The sequence below is a fragment of the Cyprinodon variegatus genome, unplaced genomic scaffold, assembly GCF_000732505.1.
Source record: "Cyprinodon variegatus isolate N-32 unplaced genomic scaffold, C_variegatus-1.0 Scaffold21, whole genome shotgun sequence".
Classification (NCBI taxonomy): Eukaryota; Metazoa; Chordata; class Actinopteri; order Cyprinodontiformes; family Cyprinodontidae; genus Cyprinodon; species Cyprinodon variegatus.
The window spans coordinates 1,744,028-1,767,386 of NW_015150474.1; the positions used below are offsets into that span (position 1 = coordinate 1,744,028).

General features: G+C 37.2%; 1 protein-coding gene across 3 annotated transcripts in view; it reads right to left on the reverse strand.

Moving 5' to 3' along the window:
- LOC107094958 (ALK tyrosine kinase receptor-like) overlaps window positions 1-23,359 on the reverse strand; it is a 506,212-nt gene that overhangs the window by 258,896 nt on the left and 223,957 nt on the right. The window contains exon 3 of one of the 3 annotated variants that reach the window (XM_015390895.1): window positions 14,869-15,027. The exons of 1 other annotated variant lie outside the window; for it this stretch is intronic. In XM_015390895.1, coding sequence (XP_015246381.1) covers window positions 14,869-15,027 — 159 coding nt within the window. Of the gene's footprint in view, window positions 1-14,856; window positions 15,028-23,359 lie in introns of all 3 variants that reach the window. One more of the 3 variants, XM_015390885.1, reaches the window with a different exon arrangement.

The window sequence follows — 23,359 nt, forward strand, 5'->3', positions numbered from 1 at the left end:
CTGCCGCGCAACGTGTGACGTCATGTGCCCGAGCCTTATTTAATGTGATGTTGATTTGTATGCAGTAAAGGACAGTTTCAGCTTCACCCCTTATTAAAGCAGAAGTTAAGTTTTTAGTATACATTAACTTTTATACAAAACCTATATGATGACAGGTAAAAAATCTTACTGTGTAGAACATGATTCAATAATCAGAGCACTTATGAGGCAATTCTATACTGATTAATAGATGTGTTTAAATGTAAACATAGGCCAGGATATAGATAACTTCAAAAGAAAGCATAGCCGAAGCACTTGAAAACATTTTCCTTGCTAATTTGTTTTTCAAACTGGCATTATAAGATTAACTGACTTTAAATATACTTTAACTACAATAAATAGCAGTCTATACGATTGAGTAAGACTGCATTAATTTCCATCCATCTTCTTCCGCTTATAAATCAGGTTCAGAGGGGGCTGGTGCCTATCTCAAGCATTTTATTTACAAAAGGAAGGAAGGGTACACCCTCGACCTGTTGCCATACCATATAGATGCACAGGCAGAACATGCAAACTCCATGTAGAAAAACACCTGGCTGGGAATCGAACCCAGTGCAACTGGGCCCTGCAGGGCTAAAGTACTAAGTACTGTCCCACCAGGAAGCAAAATGATTTATGTCCTTTTACTGTCAGTTTCAGTTGCTGTTGTGATTTGCCGGGTCTGGTTGATTACAGAACAATAAAAGGTCATGCCTTTTTCAGCTGTGAGACTACTACATTTTAAGTTTGTGAAAAAAGTGCACTGCATTATTTCTTTTTTGTAATTAAATGGCAACCACCACCATGCCAAAATCCATAGATTTATTTGTAGGCTTACTCAAAACTACTTAAAGAATATTGTCATTTTATTTTTACATATACGGTTGTCAATCACATTTTTTTTCTTGTAAACATTGCTGTAAGTTACAACTTGGCCTGTGAACAAAAAAACGTAATGTTCAAATCACTGTATCCATTCATCCATTTATTTTTCAATTCATCCATTCATTTACTCATTAATTTTTTTAATCTTCACAAAACGCTTTTTGTAAAGCAAATTCTTTAATCACTATAGGAACAAACTTAGTTTTTGTTGACCCAAAGTGGGTTATTGCAGCTTTCCACGGTGTTGAAAAACATGAAGGTCCATTAATAACACAGATTTGCACTGAACTTAGATGTTAAATAAAAAACCTGTGGTGGAGCTTAGGGCAAGGTGCAACACTCTCTGCATGAGCAGCAGTTGACTAATTCCAGCAAAGTTTGTGACAACAAACCAGTAGAGTATGACAAATGAATTATGCTGAAAGAGAAAATGAAACAGGAGTTTATTAATTCAATCGTGACGATGTGGTTCAACAGAGGATCTACGTGCAGCCTTTAACACATTTTTAACTTAAAGCACATTTATTTCATCCAATTTTAATTTGTATCTGCTGTTTGCTGAGCCACACAAAAAACAACTCTTTCATACAGTACTCTTAAAGAATATCAATGTTTGCAACACTGCAATCTCAAAGGACTCCCTAGATGCAACATTTCATTTAATGAGAAATTTGAGGCGACATGGGGGAATTCTCTTGATGCCAATATATTTGACCAATACAATGGCTCTCACTGGCCTTGAAACTCACACCCGTTGTATATCTTCATTTGCTGAAATCCACAGAAGATTGTGGGTAATTATTATGATGGAAGATCACCCCTGTTGTGGGTGAGTTCCGATTAGGAAACATTTTTCAATTTTCATTTTGCATAGACCAGAATAAGACAAAGATGTTTAACTTGCAACTACTTTTTCCTAAGTCAGAAAATTTTAAGCTCTCAGATAGTTTTGGTTAATAAAAGGGAAACATGTAGATGTATAAGCAAAGGCAAAACACAAACATGCAGCTTTCTTGTGTGATACAGTGGGAAAGTAAAAAGAAAGAAACCAAGACGTTAGGAAGAAAACTGAATTTAAACAAGTCTCCTTACTCCTTGGATACAATTTTAAGAGGTCTGAAGGTGGCATGTTTTAGGTTCTAACAGTTACATCACTATCACATCACTGAGACAGGTGACTAACTCAGACCTACAATTTTACAACAAGAGCGACTAATGGAAAGAACACACATGGAAATATTGAAGATCTCAATATATTAGGCGGAAGGGTAAAGCCTGGTAATAAATGGGTAATCCAAATCTCAATGACCCAAAGCAAATGACAAAATTAGTTATAGAGTGAGTTACCGACAAGCTAATGTTTTAAAGCAACCATGAGAGAGCCCTTATTTCAATCCCAGAATAAATGTTTGATGAGCAAAAAATGTGCCCGTGTGAGACCAAGGAAGCGTATTGGAGAGCTATGGTCACAATGTTGTGAAGGGACACTTTAAAGATTGGACATAAGTTGTACAATTTAAATGGAGTTACAGCAAAACACAAACACAATGAATGTAAACTTCTTAAGTGGCTAAATAATACAATGAAATGTATTCAGCAAAATTTAATAGTAACCGTAAACCAAAAACATGGCAAGCGGTAGATTATGGCATGAAACAATTGAAATTTCCTTATCTTTTCTGTAAACACAGACTCTGCTTATTATTTACCTTAGGAAAGATGTTTCAGGGCAATTAAAAAAAAAAAAAAAAGCAAAGCTGGAGTTTAAAAATATATCAAGCCAGTTAAGTTGGACACTTACAGAACAATGACACAAATTTTCAAGTAATGCAAAAGCAAAGCCTCACGTTTGATCTTCTGTGTTATGGCAGAATGGATCAAGTTACACAGAAATATCCAGTACACAAGTAAATTCCAAAGTTTAAGAATGTAAAAACAAAAAAAAACCCTTATTTACTTCAACTTGCTAATGTCAGTGCTTTTAACTCTTATTGTTTCAGAATAAGTTTCATGCTTTATTGTTTCATGCTTTACATTTAAGAAGAGATGAAAACTATTCCTAGAAAACCCTTCTCCTGTACTAGCAGAAGCTACAAAGAAGCTGTCATTGTCCCTTTCCTCGGTCTTCAAAACTTTAATGAAGTATAGCTTAAGACAAAAGAGAGGGAAGCAATTACAAGTACACCATACCTTTCCCTTATTAAAAAAAAAAACTAATTATGCCAACGTTCATTCTTATGTAATTAGCATACAGTGTTCAGACTATCCAATTAGTCTTCCTATTTTGCACTGTTGACATATTGACATCTGTTGTGTTGTGTATGTATTCCGAGGTGTATTGTTTTGGTCACTGATCCATCGCCTGCGGTCACGAGGAGCTGAGAGTAATCAAGGTAACTTTTTTTCTGCCATACAATTGCTTTAGAAGAGAAGTCACTTCACGTTGGCCTTCCTCTTCATTCCTTAACATTAAAGAACACATGAACTGATGGTAACTGTGCGAGGACGGTAAAACTCTTCATTTTTGGTCCATTAACTCTGGGTTCACTTGCCACAAGGCCACAGAAGTAGATTTCTCTGTCTAATATTAAGTGGGCCCATTTTAACTGCCAGATGCTCCTCACTAACTCTTGAGTGGATCATCGATCCCTAAAGGTCAGATCGATTGGTGTCTTGAGGGCCAGTGTCTGCTAAACTCAATCCCCTACGCATATCCTGCCTGCTGCCCAGATATCTGTCCTTTAATCAATCAGCTTATTGATCCCGACCCAAACATGAGGGCAATGAGGATGTGTCTGTGCGTAATGCTCAAGTGAGCTGGCTCAGACTTGCATTCATCCATAGCATTGCACAGGCTTGACTAAATGGTGAGCAAACCCTCAGTTTATAGAATTAAAGTCAACACAAGCAAACAGCAGTATGGTGATTGTTGCAGATGTACAGTGAAATACTTTGGGTTTGTGGCTGCAGGGGGGACTCAAGGTCATAATGTGCTTTTCAGTAGATGACATTATTATGGTAAGATTTAAGATATTATATTTGGAAAGAAATACTGTATTATTGACTACACTGAGTAAATTCAGTTTTTATTCATGGTATCTTTGGAAATGACTTATCTACTATAAGTCGTTTCCGATTAAAAGAATACTGAATAAAATAAATACATCATCTATACCCTCCAGAAAGGACTAAGAAGGAAAATGTAATCTTTAAAGGAGCAAGTTACCTATAGTGATTAATCATCCAAGCAAAATGTCTACTGACATGGAGTCTGTGCTTGAGGAGCCACTACATAGGCCGCAAGATTATCTTTAACTTTGTCATTCCATGGTTAATCTAATTCTAAAACAGTGTGTGACAAAGCATCCCTGTCAGATATTAATAACTATTTTAATCCTTTAGATATATTCTAAACTACAGTAAAATAACTATAGTTTAGATTCCCTGGAACTTTTTTTTTTTCTTTTTTTAGATTTCTCTAAAGCTGCAAAGCAGATCACATTCTGCTTACAGGCAGAAATAATGTAAAATCATTTGTATCATGTCTGCTACTCTGTCGCTATGTATTTATCTACCAAGTACTAAAAACAAATGTTCCATCATGAATAATGCAGGGATGGTGCTGTGTTGTCAGCTTGTTTAACATCCAGTGTTAAGTTCAGTCTGTCATAGAGTACATATCAGTTTGCTGCTTTAGTTCATCATTCTCAGATCTACAGGTTAATTACTATAGCCAGACATTCTCAAAGATGCTTAAAAGCGTAGACATTTGCTTTCCCCATCAACCTCCCCTATCGTCATAAGGCAAACAAAAAACACACTGAGTTGATTACTTCCTAATGAATGCACATTGGTTATGATTTTAAAAATCATTCATTTTGTTGCGGTAGCTGAGCAAAACAAAAAAAAAGGAAAAATGTTGCTTTTGGCAGAAGGCAGTCCAGACGATGTCAAAGCCTTAATGAGGTTATAATTAGCATTCTTTGAGGCTGCAGATAATTAAGTTGGGCTTTAAATATATTACTGAAACAGTACTTCAGGTAAAAGCAGTGAGCTCCACCTGGAGCCGATGCACTTCACTGACCTTGCTTTTACTTAAAAGGGCAGTTAATCATAGCAGTAAGGCTGGATTTGGGCTGGATTATTGACATTTACCAATTTTTTTTGACAACATCCTTGAAAGAGCAAGATCAAGGAGATCACTTCAAGGTTACAAGTTTTATTTAAAACATGGTCTTTAACTCACTCTTGCTTTCTTTTGAGTGCCAATACTACTGGGCTCAGACAAAGCCCTCAAGGTTTTAAAATCCTTGAGGGCTTTGTCTGAGCCGAACTCACTGATGAAAAGGCAAAAAAACAAAACAAAACAGTTCTTGATATAAATTTTGCAGCTCATCAGCATCATGTTATCACACTGGCTGTTGTTTCTAAGCAATGCTATCTGAAAGAAAGATAAGTAGATTGAATCCTGGGGTCCTTATTCATAGATTGCGTATCCCTCTTACTACGTCAACTAAATATTTACACGAAGTGGGTTTTGTATAGTTTCTTTCATGATTAAAAAATTCTGACATCACTCCTGCAGCTTCAGGAAAAATAATTGCCAGAACTTACACATGTGCGTAAATGAATATCAAATGTTCCTGCTTTTGTCCCCCCAAACTTTATACACAAGGGTAGTTTCATCTAATGCTGATACAGAGGTCACGGTAAAACAAATGCACTAAACAAAGAAGATCCTCTTTTACCTGATTAATTGGAATCGCACCTCTCTTAGAGAGGGATTACTGCAGAAACCTAATTTCTCAGAGGTTTTCCTAGAAACATTTCCCTTTGCGCATGTTTACTCCTTATTCACAAAAGATGGTTTGAAATGTTGTGTAATTTAGGTCCATTATCTGCTTCCAAAGGCTTTTAGCAGAGAGAGAGATCCAGAGGGAATGAAGCTATTTTATTGTCACAAATACCTCTACTGGAACCAAGTAAGTGGTCTAATTATACATTTATCTTAGCTACCCCTTAGATCTCCTGGGTGAGATACATTTTTAATAGAATCTCCTTTCCCTTTTTTGAAGTGGTCTAGAGTTTATTTCCATTGCCTTTTAACAATTTTAGTCAATTTAATGCACGACTTATAACAACAATATAGCCAAATGAGAAATGATTAACCAACCATGCATGGCAGAATTGCAGATGAACTGAATCTGGGTAAAGAACATTAAAGATGTGTATTTTTTGTAACAGCGCTCCGAATGATAATTGATCTTAGTTTGAAGGGTGGGCTAACATTAAATATGTACTGATCTTTTTAATTTTTTAAAACTAAGTATATAAATACATTGCTGTATCCCCATTTTGGTCAAACCATGTTGCAGTTTTTTTTTTTCTGTCTGTACTCCATTAAATGGTGTTTGGTTATGAGAAAAAAAATGCATCCTCTATGAAGCCAAAAGAAAAAAGTCCAATCTTTCCAAACTGGTAGTCGTTACTTTGCAAAACCAAAATATTTTCCCACAACAATGATAAAACTAAAGAAGAGGGGAAAAAAATAATAAAAAAAAAAACACTCAAGTTCTTTGCAAACTATTTTTTTACATCCTAAATATGGCTTCAACTCAGCCTCTCTCAATAACACACGGAAAGGTGAAGTGAAATCTGAGCAAAATACAACTGTCTTTCAGTGTTGAGGGAATAAAAATGGTGTTTGAAACAAGAAAATTGCTTGATATCTAATCTTAAACACGTAACAGAGAAATTGTTTCTAAAGAATCCATGCACTCCTTGTATGGTTATTACATTTCTGTTACAGGTCTCATGAAGGCATTTTACTTTCATTTTATTGTATAATGTTGCATGTAAAGAATCTGGCCAACTTAGTGTAATACTAACCCTTAAACTTTTCACACTCATTGTCTTCAAAACAACAATTGTGTGTATTTTAGGGGCATTTCTATTAAAAAAAGTGCACTATTGTGAAATAAAAATACACAAAACATTGTTTTCAATTGTTTGACAAATACAATACCAGAAAATTTGACATTATTTTGTTTTCAAACCCTGTGATAGTAGCCAACTCATTCTATTTAGACGTATTCATTCACATAAAATAGAAACAGTTTAGTGCTTTCTAAGCAGTCAACCAAAAGAAGTGGTCCATAAGCAAACTGATGCAGATTATTATTGCCAACCTGTTTTCAAATCTGCACAAAGGGCTAATATGTTTGTCAAGAAGCAATAATTTGTCCACATGTCATTGCTCTACCTTACTTTGCAGGTTTAGCCTGCACATGGATGAACCCTATAAAACAGGCTGGCTTCATATGTCAGGATTATTATATTTTTGATCCAAAACAGATAAGTACAATAAATTGCCTCTCATCCAAAGTAATGGTTCATAATTATTTGCTCAGATAGGAGGGTTGCTGGGTGCAGAAAAAGCAACTGGATGGCTTTTCTGCCTGCATGGCAAGTGGACCATTGATCTGTCTAGATGCAATCCTCCCACCAAGAAATGAACAGGTAATAGTTTTCTTGAGGCTCATTTTTAAATCAAACTTTGAGAAACTTTTTACAAAACTTATAATCAGCAAGGATCACTAGCAGGAGATTTACTGTTTTGGCCTAAAGGACTGTGGAAGCAAGGACCAGGTTGTCCTTACCAAGATGGCAAAGAGACTCCTGAAATATATCCAGTGAGTTTTTTTGAGCTTTTGTGTCAAAATGATGCCAGCTGCAACATTTTCTGTTACTAGTCCCACTGCATTAGTACTGTGCAATATTTCTAACGCAAAAGGCTGATTGGAGTTAGGTTGCTAATATTTTCCGCATTCTGAACTTTCATTTTTCATATAAAAGTAACATTTAGCCAGTTGGACAGAGTTTAATGGCAGCAGATGCTCACATAAGACACCTTTGACATTGCCCAAATGGTTAAAGTCCCAGACATTTGTCTCTATCTCTCTCTTTTAAATAATTTAGGTATATTTTGCACTTGATTTTTAATATTGTGAAGCCCAGGCGTGCTCAAGTCCAGTCCTCAAGAGCTACCATCCTGTAACTTTTAGATACATCTCTTCTCTAACACACCTGAACCTAAAGGTTTAATCCCCTCATTTAGCTCAGCAGGGGTGTGGTTGTGAACCACTTATTTGATTCAGGTGTGTTAAAAATGAGGTGAATCAAAAAGTTGCAGGATGGTAGGTCTTGAGGACTAGACATAATGCCTGATCTAGCCCTTTCATTAAGGGAATTTTTTCTGTTTATTCTGTATCTGTTTCTATGAGCCCCAGACGGCTCAGCAGATGGCTGCTCACACTGAACCTGGTTCTGGAGATTTCTTCCTATTGAAAGGGAGTTTTCCTCTCCACTGTTGCTACAAGCATACTTGGTATGAGGGATCACCTTCAAGTCAATGAGTCGATGCAATCAGCTGGTTTTCCTTAGATAGAAAACTTAGATTCAATTGGATTGTGTGATCTGGCTGAATTGTCTTTGTAAAGTGTCTTGAAAATGACATGTTGTGATTTGGCACTACATAAATCAACTGAATGGAAATAAATTATTGCAATTATTTTTTGGGGGGATGCGGTGTGTTTGATGGCTAAAACCAATAATATTTGGAGTCAGAAATTATAAAAGCTCTTTCTGAATTCTAATACCTGCTTGACTGCATCTAAAATATGTGATTGTGCATGAAAATTTCCTTTTTTTTTTTTACTTTGGTGCAGAACTCTGTGCAATGCTATTGATCTGTTTATTGTGATGCAGGATTAAAAGGGAAACAACAAAAAATAAATAAATAAACTAAGTTTTTCTATTCTTTAATACAAACCTGGTTTTGTTCATATCCAAACCAGTCAGATATCCTTGGAGAAACCCCAGGTCAATCAAATAGCTATCATATAAGACATTTTAGTAGGCAATGCACCGAAATGGGTGCCAAAACTGTAAATCCACATTTACCCCCAGGAATGGGTCCATTACTGTCAAAACAGCAGCAAGAAAAGCATTCTACTCTTTTAATTGAATATGGTGTTTGGGGCTGGTCAATGAATCTGATTTTATTCAGTTTCACTTTTTTTTTTTTTTTTTTTTTTTTTTATCAAAGCAGGGCTATAGATGTCAGAGTTAAGCCACAAACTTCTGAGAAATCAATGAGCAACTGGGAATTCTTAAGACTTTTAATTGAAATCGGGTTTAAGTACTTGTTTCTGTAGTATACATATTAAGTGTTTTAGCAGTTTACAAACATAACTAAAATGTCAAAACAGAGTTAAACAAGGCACATTTTTGTGTTAGGCAGAGCCAATTTTCCTATGGCTTGATAAGAAAATCCAGAAAAACTGCTTGGCAGATGACAGACCACCTCTGGGCCACTCTTTATTACAAATAAACAAACTCCTCCAGCAAACAGCATTTCACTTGATATCTTCTGCTGCCAGTCAGCTTCGGCTTCTCTGTTATGCGCAAAAGAGCTAGAAATCAATGTTCAATCACTTTCACACTGTCTTTGGCTACAGGCATTAAGATAATTTTTTTGTCTTTGTTTTGACTCCGCAGAGAGTCTAATTCACAATCTGTTAAGGAGTCGTCAGCGTTGGCTCATTTTCAATCAATTAGCGTCACAGGAGATTTTGTTAGTGCAGAGCTTTGAACGCTTTATAACAAATGGAAATTTCTTGAGCTTTACCGCTCTTTGCAGTAGCTCCTGCAACTTGTCAGTATGTGTTAAGGACCCAGTATAAAAAATAACATTGTTAAAAAGTGTTTGAGTTCTGATACCTTTTTCTTTGTTTTGCACATCCTCAAACATATTTTGTTCACCCTGTTCGGATTATTACCTTTAGGAAGATACAGGGTGCACCATGTACTGCTAGGACTTGTCATTATCAGTGATGGTTGAAATATAACAAAAAAAAAGCCTTAGCTGTGGTCTCATCATAGCCTTCTGTTTGCATGGTAAACAGCTTTGATTTCTCTTTTTCTGGCATTCTACATTTTAAAAGCAGAACACGATAAGCTTAAATTCCTGTTTCTTGGGGTTGGGGTTTATTCTGCTTACTTTTGGAATTTTTCAGCTTACATGTTAACAACTCCTGACTTCTTTGGATAAAGTAACATAGTCCATTTACAGGCTTTTATGTTGCACATTTTACATCAATATTATTCTAGCACTGTTTGAAACTGCTGCAAAAAGTCCCACACATCACAGCCTTACAGCATCTGTATTTTGTTCCATCCTCTCTAAAGATCGCCATTAAGACGTGTAAAGAAGCTCCTCACCCATCTTAGTTATTTAGAACTTTCCAACTGAACTGTGGCTAACAGAGGATGTTAGCATAAGTATTTACTTAGCATTTCTGCGATCCATATTTTAATCCAGACTGGCTTTTAACTCAATGGTTCCCCTATCCTATTTTCCAAACCCTGAATTTAGAAAGATGAAACAGTGATCACGACGTCAAGAAGGCTTTGTGCAAAGAATTATACATACAAATCCACTCAACTGTGAAACTTGTATGATGTAAAATATAATCTGGTCTTGCCAACAGGTGTCTACCAGATTCCCCTTCATGTTTTTGATGTATCTCTGGTGAGTACACCTGATTTAAATAGCTGCCTTTTCTTCCCAGCATGCCATCAAGTGCATTGGAAGGCTATTAATCACCAGTTTAAGTTAGATGTCTAGCACAAGAGAAATTCCTAAAACAGGCAGTGCAATGTATAACGAGGAACCCCAGGCAACCTTTGCTCTAGATTACTGAAAGAATTGACAACTAACATGATAACAATGAAAGTAAGAATATATCCCTTTTCAACAGGGGGTTGAAAAAGTAGACACAGTACAAGGTATGGGCTATGAGAGTGTCAATTCTCAGTCATAAGGGTTCAGTTTCACTATTAAACAGGCTTAAATTGGGGGCAACTGGACTTTGGCTTAGAAATTCTTAAGATGTTTTGACACCTATCCAGTAGTCTTTGTTAATTCTATCAGCTCACATCAAAGCGAACTGTAATTGGAGCACTGATGTTTTTAAGCAACATGAGGTCCATTCTTTGATTCCAAGTCAGATGCACATCAATTGCCCCAACGTCGTCCACCTGGGTTTTTGGCATATTTAACAGTATGGGTATGCGTTAGGCCTTTTGAATCATGAGTGTGCTTGTGCAATTTCTCTACAATGAGTTCCATGGCCGAATTGTAGATAGTTGTAATATTCGTGCATCCATTTTCTCCTGCTAAGTCCTTGTCAGGGTCACTGTTGGGACAGTGCCGATCTCTGGCAGTCTATGGGCAAAAGGCGGGATAAAACACCAGTCTGCTGCATGGCAAGAGAGAGACACACAAAAGCATGCACACACACACACACACACACACACACACACACTCACACCTACAGGATATTTAGAGATGTCAATTAACCTAATAATCATGTTATTGGACTGTGGGAGGAAGCCTGCGAACCTGGAGAGAACCCACGCATGCACAGGGAGAAAATGCAAACTTCATGGAGAAATACCCCCGGCCAGGAATAGCGTAATTGTAAATGGCCTGTACATATATTATGCTTTTTCAGATTTGGGGACTTGACCAAAGCACTTTACACTACAATTAGTCATTCACTCACACACTGATGATGGCAGGCAACGCTGAAGCCACAGCTTTCCTGGGGCTCACTGACAGAAGCGAGGCTCTGTCACTAAGCCAAGATAAAACTGAAATCCTCCCACTTTGTTTAGTGATGGTCTTTCCTTTTTAATAAAGATGGCTTCCTTCAACCCTCTTTCAAACACCTGTCTTCTTTGTCCGAGTCCGAACATTTTGATTGTCAATGTTGTTTCCTATATTCTTGAGCAGAAAGAGTACAACAGAATCAAGAGCTTCTGGCTATCCTGTGCTGCACCATGCATTTATATAGTTGTTTGTTTTATCCATTATTGGAGTATGAACATCCTATCAAGTAATAAATCAAATCTAAGGACTACACACAGACATTAGTATGTAGCTAAATTTGTTGATGTGCATGGGGAGTCTAATATTTTTGCACATGAAATGCTATATTATAAGGAACCCAGTCTTTAAAAAAACATTTGTTGTATTTGTAGTTGATGTTTTGTTGGCCACATTTGTTCCCATTGTCCCTAAAGACTTTTCTTTTCTTTTGTAGATTGTTTTTATTTTTATTTTGACAAAGCAAACACAGAATGGGAATCTTATTAATAGTAAAAAAAATCATACTCTGTCCCAAGTTTTGAACATCTTAACCTTTGGAATCAAGAGATAGGGCTCTTCCAGAAAATACCTTCTCTTAACACTCACTATGAAAGGCTTGAAGGAAGTATTTTGGTATATTTAACTACTCAAAAAATGTTTCAAAATAGTGGCCTTCAGTAGTAAGCCTGTAATCCACATCAAACTGTAAGCTGCATATTTTTGACCTCCCAGCTTTAATTCTTTATTCACGTTTCAGCGCAGTAGTATCTACTGTTTTCCGACAATAACAGGAAGGCCACAACGTTGCATTGTAACAGCAACGCAATAGCAACCTGGACTGTCATTTTTAATTAAATGCCCCGCTTACAGCCTATAATATTGTCTCTGTTGCAGCTTAAGCAGCATGTTTTTACTTTCACTTTGTCAATTAATTTCTTCTCAGAAGTATTGGCCTATACTGGAAAGAAATTACAATATTTTATATTTGATGCAAAGGGAAAAGATAACACTAATCACAGGGATTTCAAAAGTATTAGGCAGAATCAATTGCACACATTCTTGAATCAACTATCACAAGACCAAGTGCTTAGTCCAGACCAGCCCATGATTAAGGAGTTATCGTCATCATTACAGCAAGCTAATGGTATGCTCAGAGGTACATTTTCTTTTAGTCCAGTGTAAAGAACAATAAGGTTAGATGGACTAAGATTGTCTTAGCAGTCTGCAGTCAGGATTATTGTTTCATCTTATCAAAACAATTTTGTTTCAAAAAAAGCATTAATCTCGTATTTGATGCAAGTCCCTATGTAAAACGGCAGATGAATTTGAGAGAGTGACTTTCTTTTCTTTTCTGTGATAAGTGGGAAAAAGTAGTTTTTAGACATTTGTAAGCAGAAAAGTACACCTTACAATGTAATTTGTGTTGTCAGAGCATCGAGATTACGATCCTACCTTTATGTAATGGGTCCGAGCTATAGACCCCACAGGCAGTCACACTGGGATATACTTGTCTGGCCAGTCAGAGGGACTTGGCACATATACAGATTCATTTTTTTATAGTTTTGTGTTGAAAGTTCTGCACAGGTAGAGATCATGATTTAGATACAGTAACTGTCTCACAACTGGCACAGAGATCAACTTCTCTGATTGGTTGAAGCAGTTTTTCAAAGGACCTTTACCGCAGGATCACTTGTCTTCCCTTGCATAATTCCCCCATAGACTTTGCATGTAAACTGGATGCTCTGATGCTCAAAATGTATCTTAAAAAAAAACAATAAGAAGCAAGAGAGTTAAGGCTTTTGATTTGACTCTCCAAGCTACATTTTTTAAAGGGCCTCTCTACGGACCATCAGCCAGCCGAGATCGAGCATTCACGGGAGAAATTCCCCCAGTATAAAAAAGGCAGGTCGTAAATGCTGATCTGTGGTTGCTGCTCTAACAAACTCAAAGAAAATAGCTACATAATTCATTTAATTCAATTTGTATACTCATACATTGGGTAATTATGCTACCTTCTATATAAGCACAGAATATGGGTGGGATGGTCCCAGACATACCTATAAATTTGGATGGTCTACTTTGCTATTGACAGAATTTACTTTAAATTTATCCAAAAAGGATGTTTCTTATTTTGCCCCATCTTCCTGTCTGACTCATGATGCTCCTGTCAAATTATGCTTTTACAATTGCATGCATTTCAATGAAATGTAATTGCTTCAACTTCATGCCACCCGATTTTCCAACAGATCGTCAGATTGGATGCTACTTGCTTGGTGGCCAAGAACATAGACCAGTTTTCCCATTAATGACATTTCCAAATACCAAATGATTCTGTTGAGTTAATTTACTTTGTTAAAAAAAACAAAAAACAAAAACGTTTTCTTTAGCATGTTATTTTCTGAGACCAATTAGTTATATTGAACATTAATGTTCTATGGCGAGCGGCTTGATGTACTATGATGGATGGACTTTGATGTTTCTTTGTGGCCCTTTAAGGTTTTTTAAGGGTCAATATTTAGATTTTTCAGATAAAATTTCTGTCTAAACTGTATAAAAAATATAATTATATGATTCAGCAAGGTCTCAAAGGATAATTCTTGTTTCATCAGCCTGTGGAGATAAAGTCATTCACAATTTCAGTGCTGATGAAATATGAATCAAACAGCACACATTTCCTTCTGATGCACACTACTTTATTTTTGGTTTAGCTCAACAGTTGAAGTCTGAAGGCAGTGAGCTGAGTCAACACCTAATTTATAACCAAAATCAGACATGCAGGACAGCCATCGGTCAATCCACAGTCCATCTCCCTTCCTTCACCCGTTGGAACAGTATATTAAATTTTTTTTTTTCAATTTCATCACACACACTACCAGACTGGTCCCAGGGCTCATTATAGAGGGAGAGAAAAAAAAAACATTTAAAGGAAATAAACAGACTCGCCTCATCTCCTATTTCACCATTTCCTCAGGAGAGGAGATGTAAGCAACTTTTCATCTTCCAAAATATAGCCTGAAAAAAAGGTAGCTGGGAATAGGGATGTAGAAAGGTATGTTGCATCGCTGTTCAAGTAAAGCTTCATGCTTTTCACCAGAGTAAAGCAGTAGTTTTTGGCTAGTTGTGGTATTTAACGGAATTCGTCATGATAGATGTCTGGGTTGAAACAACAATATCAGAAATCCTCAACTTCTAACAGTTGCTGAAAAAAGAATTCCCCTGTAACGGGGGGAACTTGATACCTTCATTCTTACCTTCCTCCCAACCATGTGGACTTTCTGTCTTTTCTTTCCTTTCACTTTTTCCATTCCTTCCCCCTCTTTGGTCCCCTGCTGCCACAATGCTCCATGTAAATTCTGGAGCATCCCCAAAGTGGATGCCGCATGTTCTGCTGCCACCAAGGCATCGCTGACCTGGAGAAAGAAAGACATGTACTTTCCGGTAAAGCACTCAAAACGAATGTAATAGCAGTGTTTTTGCAAATAAAGCAGATATCATACCAAAAACGCAAGAAAGAAACAATAATTAACTGATTATCCCACTTCAAAGAGGAAAAAACTCCATGGAATAATTAGTTTACACCACTACAATACAGGCAGCGTGATAAAGTAAGCATATCAACAAAACTTACAGAAATACTATTAGAATAATTCATTTTAACAATAAAACAGATTTCCAAAGAGGTAAAACCATTGAAATACTTCTCAGAACCTTTCAAATCCAACATTTTCTAAAAAAAGAACAAATATATAAAATTATTTCGGTTTTTAAGCTTTGACACACAAGCAGTTAAAGCAAACAACAGTTATTTTGAAATCATATAGATAAGAAGCCTCTACACCACAATTAGTCAATACAAATTTTTTGTAGTTATTGGACCTTAAGCTCCAAAAGTTTTGCTGTGCACGCTACTATTAAGTATGTGAAGCCACAAATAGAAATAGTGTAATAAAACTCATCACTCTGAGTAGATTTCACAATTATGCAACCAGATTGAGAGGGAGTTTTAATAAATATCAAAAACAGAAGGACTGTATCTAATGACAGTGTTGTTACTTTTGGTAAAGGAGCGCTGGCTCTGTTTGGCTCCAAGCTTAAGGGGCATCTGGCTCTAACAGGCAGATGGCTGCTCCTACCTCAGCCCTGTTGACACACACATATGGTAATAAAGATGGAGAAATATTGGTAAAATGAAAATAAATTAATTTACTTAGATGTATTATAGAAACACCAGTGATACACTGCATCAAACTGGTTCAGTCACTGTAGACATTTTTTACAAATGTACTCTGCACTCTATCATTCTTTATCTTTACAAATGGGTCTTGTTTTGTGTACAGTAGCAGCCTTAGATGACCAGCGAAACGCGGAGCGCAGCATGGCTAGACACATTGTCTATTGTTAGTAATGCAAATTTATTTATGATTGGTTCAGAAACTGAGATAACATCAGTATCATATTTTTTTTCTGTTGGAAAGAAATGCATGAATAAAACTATGTATGGCTGGGAAACAATCCCATATCATAAACCCTCCAACACTTTGCTTTAAAGTTTGTTAGTGCTATATTTTGTGGAAAATACAGAAAACCACAAAATTCATGAAACACTATCAAATACGCTTTATTTGTTCAGTGTCAGTTTTGAGATAGACTTCAGTATTAGATATTCTAAACGAGGCCTATAGATTTTTGCCCTTAGAAGTTTTTCCATCTTCTTTAAACTGCCCTACAAAAAATATTGTTTGCAGGGAGAGAAATGAGGTTCCTCCCTTTTATCTGCCTTTCAGTCATTGCAGACTAACCTCATAAATGTTCATCCCTTTAGCTTGTTAAATCACTTCTAGGCAGCTGTGTCAATTTTGAAGTGCTTTTAATAGTAATGTTCCACACAAGATGAAGTGAGTACTGAATTATCTGTCCACTTCTGTTTTTCCAGTTCACTAAGAATAAGAGCTTGCATGGGGCAGTTATAATTTTACGTTGTACCAACAAACAGGTAAAAATGTTGAAAAAGGCTAATAACGGAAAGTGCAGCATGATCAAAATAAAATCTTCAGTAGAGGGTACTTCCATGTCTGCCTGAAGGGATGCGATACTGCGGCAAAGGTAATGCCTCTAACATTCATTCTTACAAAACATTTTCAACCCCTGAAACTAAGCACAACTATTTCAACAAAAAACCATGGCATCTCCTTATTGTGTGAATTATAACTGCAATCTTACCGCTCCCACTTAGAGGAATGGGAATCTATTCAAAGATGCCTGATGATGTAAATCAGCACAAAACTAATAAGATTTAAATCCAGACATCTGCAGTACAAACAACAGCTTCTACATCCTTTAAAGCAGGCATCCCCAAACTCGGTCCTCATGGCCCCCTGTCCCGCAGGTTTTAGAGGTTTCCTTGCTCCAGCACAGCTGATTTTAATTGAAAGCTGATTAACTGCAATCATTATAACCAGCTGTGCTGAAGCAGAGAAACCTCTAAAACCTGCAGGACAGGGGGCCTTGAGGACCGAGTTTGGGGATACCTGCTTTAAAGTAAGACGCTACCTGCGTGAGGAGACACGGATTTTTAAATATTGCAAGGCCAAATGCCGGCTATCCTATAACTCCTACAGTAATAAGTCAATAATAGGCCTGAGAAATAAATCATTTGCTGATTAAATCTAATTGCGGTTCAGTTAGTACTTGAGCATAGGTGAAGGTCTGCTGAAAAAGATAAAAACATTGGATAACATAAGAGCAGGAAAAGGAGCTCATTTGACTTAAAAGACCAAATATCAAATTAATAAAAAAGAAAAAAATGGATCTTAAAGTAGGTCAGTTCTATGGAAGTGAAAACGGGGGTTCTTCTCACCCATTTGAAACAGTCTCTTTGTTGGAAACAATAGATAAAATATAAACAATTGTAATCTTTGCTCTTAAGCAAAAACCATGCAAAGCTGAGGATGATCACATCATAGCCTATACTAACACAGATGGTATAGGTTCTTCATTAAAGATGTTGTTACCATTTTCTCCATCGTTCTGTTTTTATTTTCTCACCCAAGGAACTATGATTTATGGTTGTGTTTGTAGGATTTTTCGCAGGATTACTTGAAAAGTTACAAAACCAGTGGTGTGCCTCTGGAAAAAAAAAATCTATCCTATTTTGGTGTTGATCCAGATCAAAATCCAGATACAGGAATTTCTGAAAGGATTCTTCATCATTATTTGGCGGAACAAGCAGTTCCCCCCCAAACCAGAGGGTGGCAGCAGTGATAGTGTGTTTTAGTAAAAGGTGTAAGTCACAATATGGGGCAAAATTTGTTGCTTGGCGAAGGTCTACACACTCCGAGTCCTTTTCTAGTTTATGTTGCTATGATAACTGTGATTAGTCCCCTCTTACAGCAGTAGCATAAATCTGATGAACTGTTAACTCGTTAAACTTAAAAAAAAAAACAAACAAAAAAAAAAAAAACAGATCATCCAACTTAAGCCTCTGTCACACCTTGATGATTTTGCCAGTGCATGCCTGACGTACGAAAAATCTAGCAAAAATGCTGGGATACGTTGGATAACTTATAGGTATGTTTTGTATAAGTTATGAGCACCGTGAAGCAAGCTGAAGCACGCTGGCACACATTAACATATGGAAAGTACGTTGAGAAATTTTTATTACTTAAGGTATGCCGGCTTATGCCATATGGGAGTGTGAAGGATCCTCATGCCCATGGCCACTACCTAATAACTTCCTAGCAGACATTACGCTGAAATGCTGCTACAGCAAACCTTCTTTCTTTATTATTTCTTTTTATTTATTTATTTCTTCTTCTTTTTGTGGTGAGCGATAAACAGCAGCTAGGATAATACCGCGATCAAAGAAATCTTTTTATGCAGACTGCGCACCGTGACACTGGCTTGCGACATTTCATGGGCATTATGCTTCCTTGCATTATGCATAAGTTAGGTTGTCATTGTACATAAGCTCTAGACTTGTTATGAATACTCTATGTATATGCCCAAATTCCAGCATTTTAGAAGAGTCTGGTAGGTCAGGCATACGCTGGCTGAATTGTCAAAGTGTGACAAGATTTTATTGGTCACTAACTCACCATTAGAAGCTAGGAAGCTAGTTGATCATTTCAATGCATGTAGAGAGAATGTTAATATGTTATTTCATGGTTTAATCATTACCATTTGTGATGATTAAATCTGGGGACACAAGCTAAACTTTTAGCATTAGATTAAGAAAAGAGTGAGTTCAAAAAAAAAGTTGCTTTAGCAGATTTTTGTTGCGAAAAGACTGAAGAACCCAAATCTGCAACTCTATCATATGAGACTCAGAACCTGTATCATACTAATCAACAATCAGTTTATGTCTATGATGTTATACACAAGTCCCACAAGCTCTTTTTTTATATCTGAAAGTTTTTAAATACCCCTTTTTTGTACAGGACAAAATGTTCCACCTTAAAAGCCACTCCCACTAAAAATGAATAGGATTTGAAATGTTTGCTTGTGGGTTTTGTACTCATGTAGAGAATTTTAATTATTGCTTTGTTTCATGCAGTGTTAGCAGTCGGCAATATGTCCGGGCTGGATTGCATAAAAAGTACATATTAGGGTATTGAATGCAAAGACTCTAATTAAAGCATTTCTCAGCTTTTTTGTTTTGTTTGATAATTTCATGGTTTATGTCTTCTGCCATTCACATTTTTTGTGTATGTTATCTGTTTTTATAAGGACTTCGTGTCTGCTAACTCTTGCTTTTTTGTGTTTGTGCTCCATTATCAGCTAAAAATATTTTGTAAACAGTAGTCATTCAATGTTTTTTCACAGGATGGGTTAAGGCAATATTTTTTACTAGGAAATATCCACAAACCAGAAATGCTTACACAGCCTCTCAGCACAACCAGCAATCATAGATTTAAAAATCAAGTTGGGCTTTATTAGTTGTTGCATTTTTATCCACAAATTATTCAGTGCCCAGTTCTGTGCATGTTAATACAAACTTTGATGTGAACCAAAGTTTACATACAACGTACAAGCAAACTTGCATACTTTACTTTCAGCATTTATGAAAACCAACGCAGATAAATAAGTTGCACAGCTGTCTCCTCATATTTTCCACTGGCGGATATCAGACCACTACTCATGTATGCACAGACACACTTGGCCTGCTGACAGGCCAAACGCTGCTGCATACTGCCAAATGGGGACAAGAGATATGATTCAACTGTCGTGAGCATGATCCAGAGCTGTCATCCAATTTCACCCACCTTCTGCTGCCGCAAAGAGTCGCAGAACTGATGATTTGCCAAATGACCGGAGACACAGCTTTTAATGGTTTATTCATTCTTTTTGACATCTGTGACTTTTATTCCTCTGAATACTAGAACCATATCCCTTTTAATTATGGTTCATTTACAATTTTAATATACCAGTGCAATCATTATGAGTGGTTATTTTAGGAAACGGTTGATACCATAAAGCTCGTGCACATCTCCCCCTCAGCAGTGTCTGCCAAAAGGTATCCTTGATTGCCTCCTAAAGCACTTGATAAGCAATGTTAATCATGAGCAGGTCATGACAAACAGAATTCCTGTTAAAAAAAACCTTTCTTTTAATATTTGATTTGTCCCCAGGAACAGGATAAGTGTTGGAGACTCTGTCAGAATTTAAATCAGCTTCTCACTGACAAACTGTAATATCTCTGAAAGAAGAATTTCAGGGGCTTTATCTTTGTTGCAGTAAAAAGAAAAACAGCAATCATCACCGCCTGAAGAAAACAACACTCCCTCGGTGCTGATGGACTTTAGAAACCGTCTGTATGACACAGCTATAACTGCAAATTATGTAGAGCAGGATAAGATAAACAAACTTAGTAGCATTTCCTGATGCACATTTATTCTGTGTTGAAAACATTCATATTAGAACAACACTTCTTTGCTACAGATCAGCTGCACCACATGTCTTGATACAACAAACAATTCCTAGAATATAAATAGACCTGAAGCATAATTTCAAAGTGAACTTTCATTTTTTTTTTTAAGTTTATCAGGTTCTAGGAACTTGGTATTGGTATAAATCCAACATAGGAGGATAGGGAAAAGGGAGAAAGTTATTTTTATGTAGATGTTTCTGAATGTGTTTCGATTAGTTGTGGGCACATAAATGAGTTAACATAGTAGCATTAAGACAACATGCTTCTTCCCAATTATTTTATCATGCATCTTTTTCATTAGCCTTAACGTTGCTGCTGTGCTGAATTATTACTAATTATATACCCACTCAGAAAATAAACCCCTCTGTCAAAGGAAGGTTGGGATGTTAACCCCCCATAACCATGGCTGTGGATTTGCATCATCATGCATTTCAACCATTAACAGCCTTTGTGTTTTAGAAGTGGTGCCTTGCAGCAGTTCCTCCCTGGTAAGGTTTACTCCAGGGTGCTGGAGAGGAGGATCCGGGCGATAGTCAAACTTTAGATCCAAGAGGAACAATGCGGTTTTTGTCCCGGTTGCACCACAAAGGACAAGCTCTTTATTCTTCATCGAGTGCTCGAGGGTTCGTGGGAGTTCATCCAATCAATCCACTTGTGAGGATTGGTTGGGCGAAATCCGGCAGTTAGTCGGACCTGTTCCCGATGCATGTTGGTCTCCACCAGGGCGGCCCTTTGTCACCTGTTCTGTTCATTACATTTATGGACAGAATTTCTAGGAGCAGCCAGGGACCAGAGGCTTTCCGGTTTGGGAACCTCAGGATATCATCTCTGCTGTTTGCAGATGATGTTGTCGTGTTGGCATAATCAAACCAGGACCTTTGACGTGCACTGGGGCGGTTTGCAGCGGAGTGTGAAGCGGCCAGGTTGAGGATCAGCACCTCTATATCCAAGGCAACGGTTCTCCACCGGAGAAAGGCGGACTCACCCCTCTTCAGGTGGGGGGAGTCAATCATTGGAGAGTCCTTGTCTCAAGTGGAGGAGTTCAAGTATCTTGGGGTCTTGTTCACGAGTGAGGGGCAGATGGAGCGTGAGATCGATAGACGGATCGGCGCAGCGTCTGCAGTGATCTGGACACTGTATCGGACTGTCGTAGTGAAGAGGGAGCTCAGTCGGGGGGCAAAGCTCTCGATTTACCTATTGATCTACGTTCCCAACCTCACCTATGGTCATGAGATTTGGGTAATGACTGATAGGACAAGATCGCAAATACAAATGGCTGAATGAGTTTCCACAGGGTGGCTGGGCGCACTCTTTGAGATCGGGTAAGGAGCTCAGTCACGCGGGATGAGCTTGGAGTAGAGTTGTTGCTCCTCCACATTGAAAGGAGCCAGCTGAGGTGGCTCAGTCATCTGTTCTGGATGCATCCTGGTCGCCTCCCCCGGGAGGTGTTCCAGGCATGTCCCATTATTATGGAAAGGGTTTAGCAAGACTAAAAAATCCAAATGTATTCATAAAGTGAAACTTACACATGCCAACCTCTTATTTAGATTACTCCAGTTGGGGTTTAAATGTGTTTTGTAACATTGGTAACTGTCACTAATATCCACCATATGTAATCTAAGAGACACTGGGCTCTATAGCAGCCTGTGAAAAAAATGTCCTTTTTACATTGGTTGGCACCAGATTCTCACCCACCGGGCACAAACAAGTCATGTTTCGACAGCAAAGTGCTGGCTTTCTCCTCAAGTTAAAACTGTTTTTTTTTTTATTCTAAAACTAGTAATGAATTTTGTAGCTATAATCTGCTAATCTGAAGTACATGTCAGATTACATACCGTTCATTCAACATGTAATGACTGATGCTTCTTTCATCAACTGTAAAAGGTATTTGTTTAAAGTGCTACCACCAACTGTCACCATCATTTATTTCATCATGTTGTGAAATGAAATCTCATTTAAACCAAAAGCATATGTGCTGCAATAGCAGGAATTTAGTTTAAAAGATTCATTGTCTTCTCTTACTGATCTCGACACATCTAAATGTAATTCCATCTGTCCCATAAAACCTTGTGTAAAGCAATGGAGACTTTAATCCCATCATTACTATTATTTGTGGATCTGTTCATTGAAGCTGTGTTTTATAGTCAATTTAAAGGCGCTCTCAGGAAAACACGTATTGATGACAATTAATGCCAACATGTGAGTACCAGGTCTCCAGTAATGATGTTTACTGGTTGCTCAGGACATGAAGGCATGTGGACATAAAGCTTTATGAGGTTTAAGACAGCTAAGTCTATATTTTAAGACTGCTGATCTGTCAGACTTAAATGGCCATTTAGATCTTACCGCAGAACATTTCATGATAAAAAAACAGCCATTTAATTTTATTAAAGTAGAGCCAACCAACAAAAATAAAAAGCATTTGCGTGTGTTTGTTAGTAGACATGGATGAGGAGGATCAATAAGAATGAGCTGTTTTATGGCTTAGTTTTATGGCAGCCTTATATAAGTTCTTACTATAGTATGTTACTAAAGATTATGACATAGTTGCAAAGTATCCAAATGGTGATACTTTGTGAGTGCAAATACTTCACAACAATAGTTTTGTGGAAAATAAATAAATGCATTCTAAGAATACACTATGATTCTCAGAAAAGTAGGATTTTTCTCCTCATTATCAGTTTGAAGTCATTTTACTGAGAGAAGGATAATTCATGTGAAAACATTTAAAGCAGCTTTAATCTTCTCTGAAGTGAGCCTTGACCCAAGGTTCTGACCATGTAATGCTAAGAGAAGCTAGAAAAACCTCCAAAAGT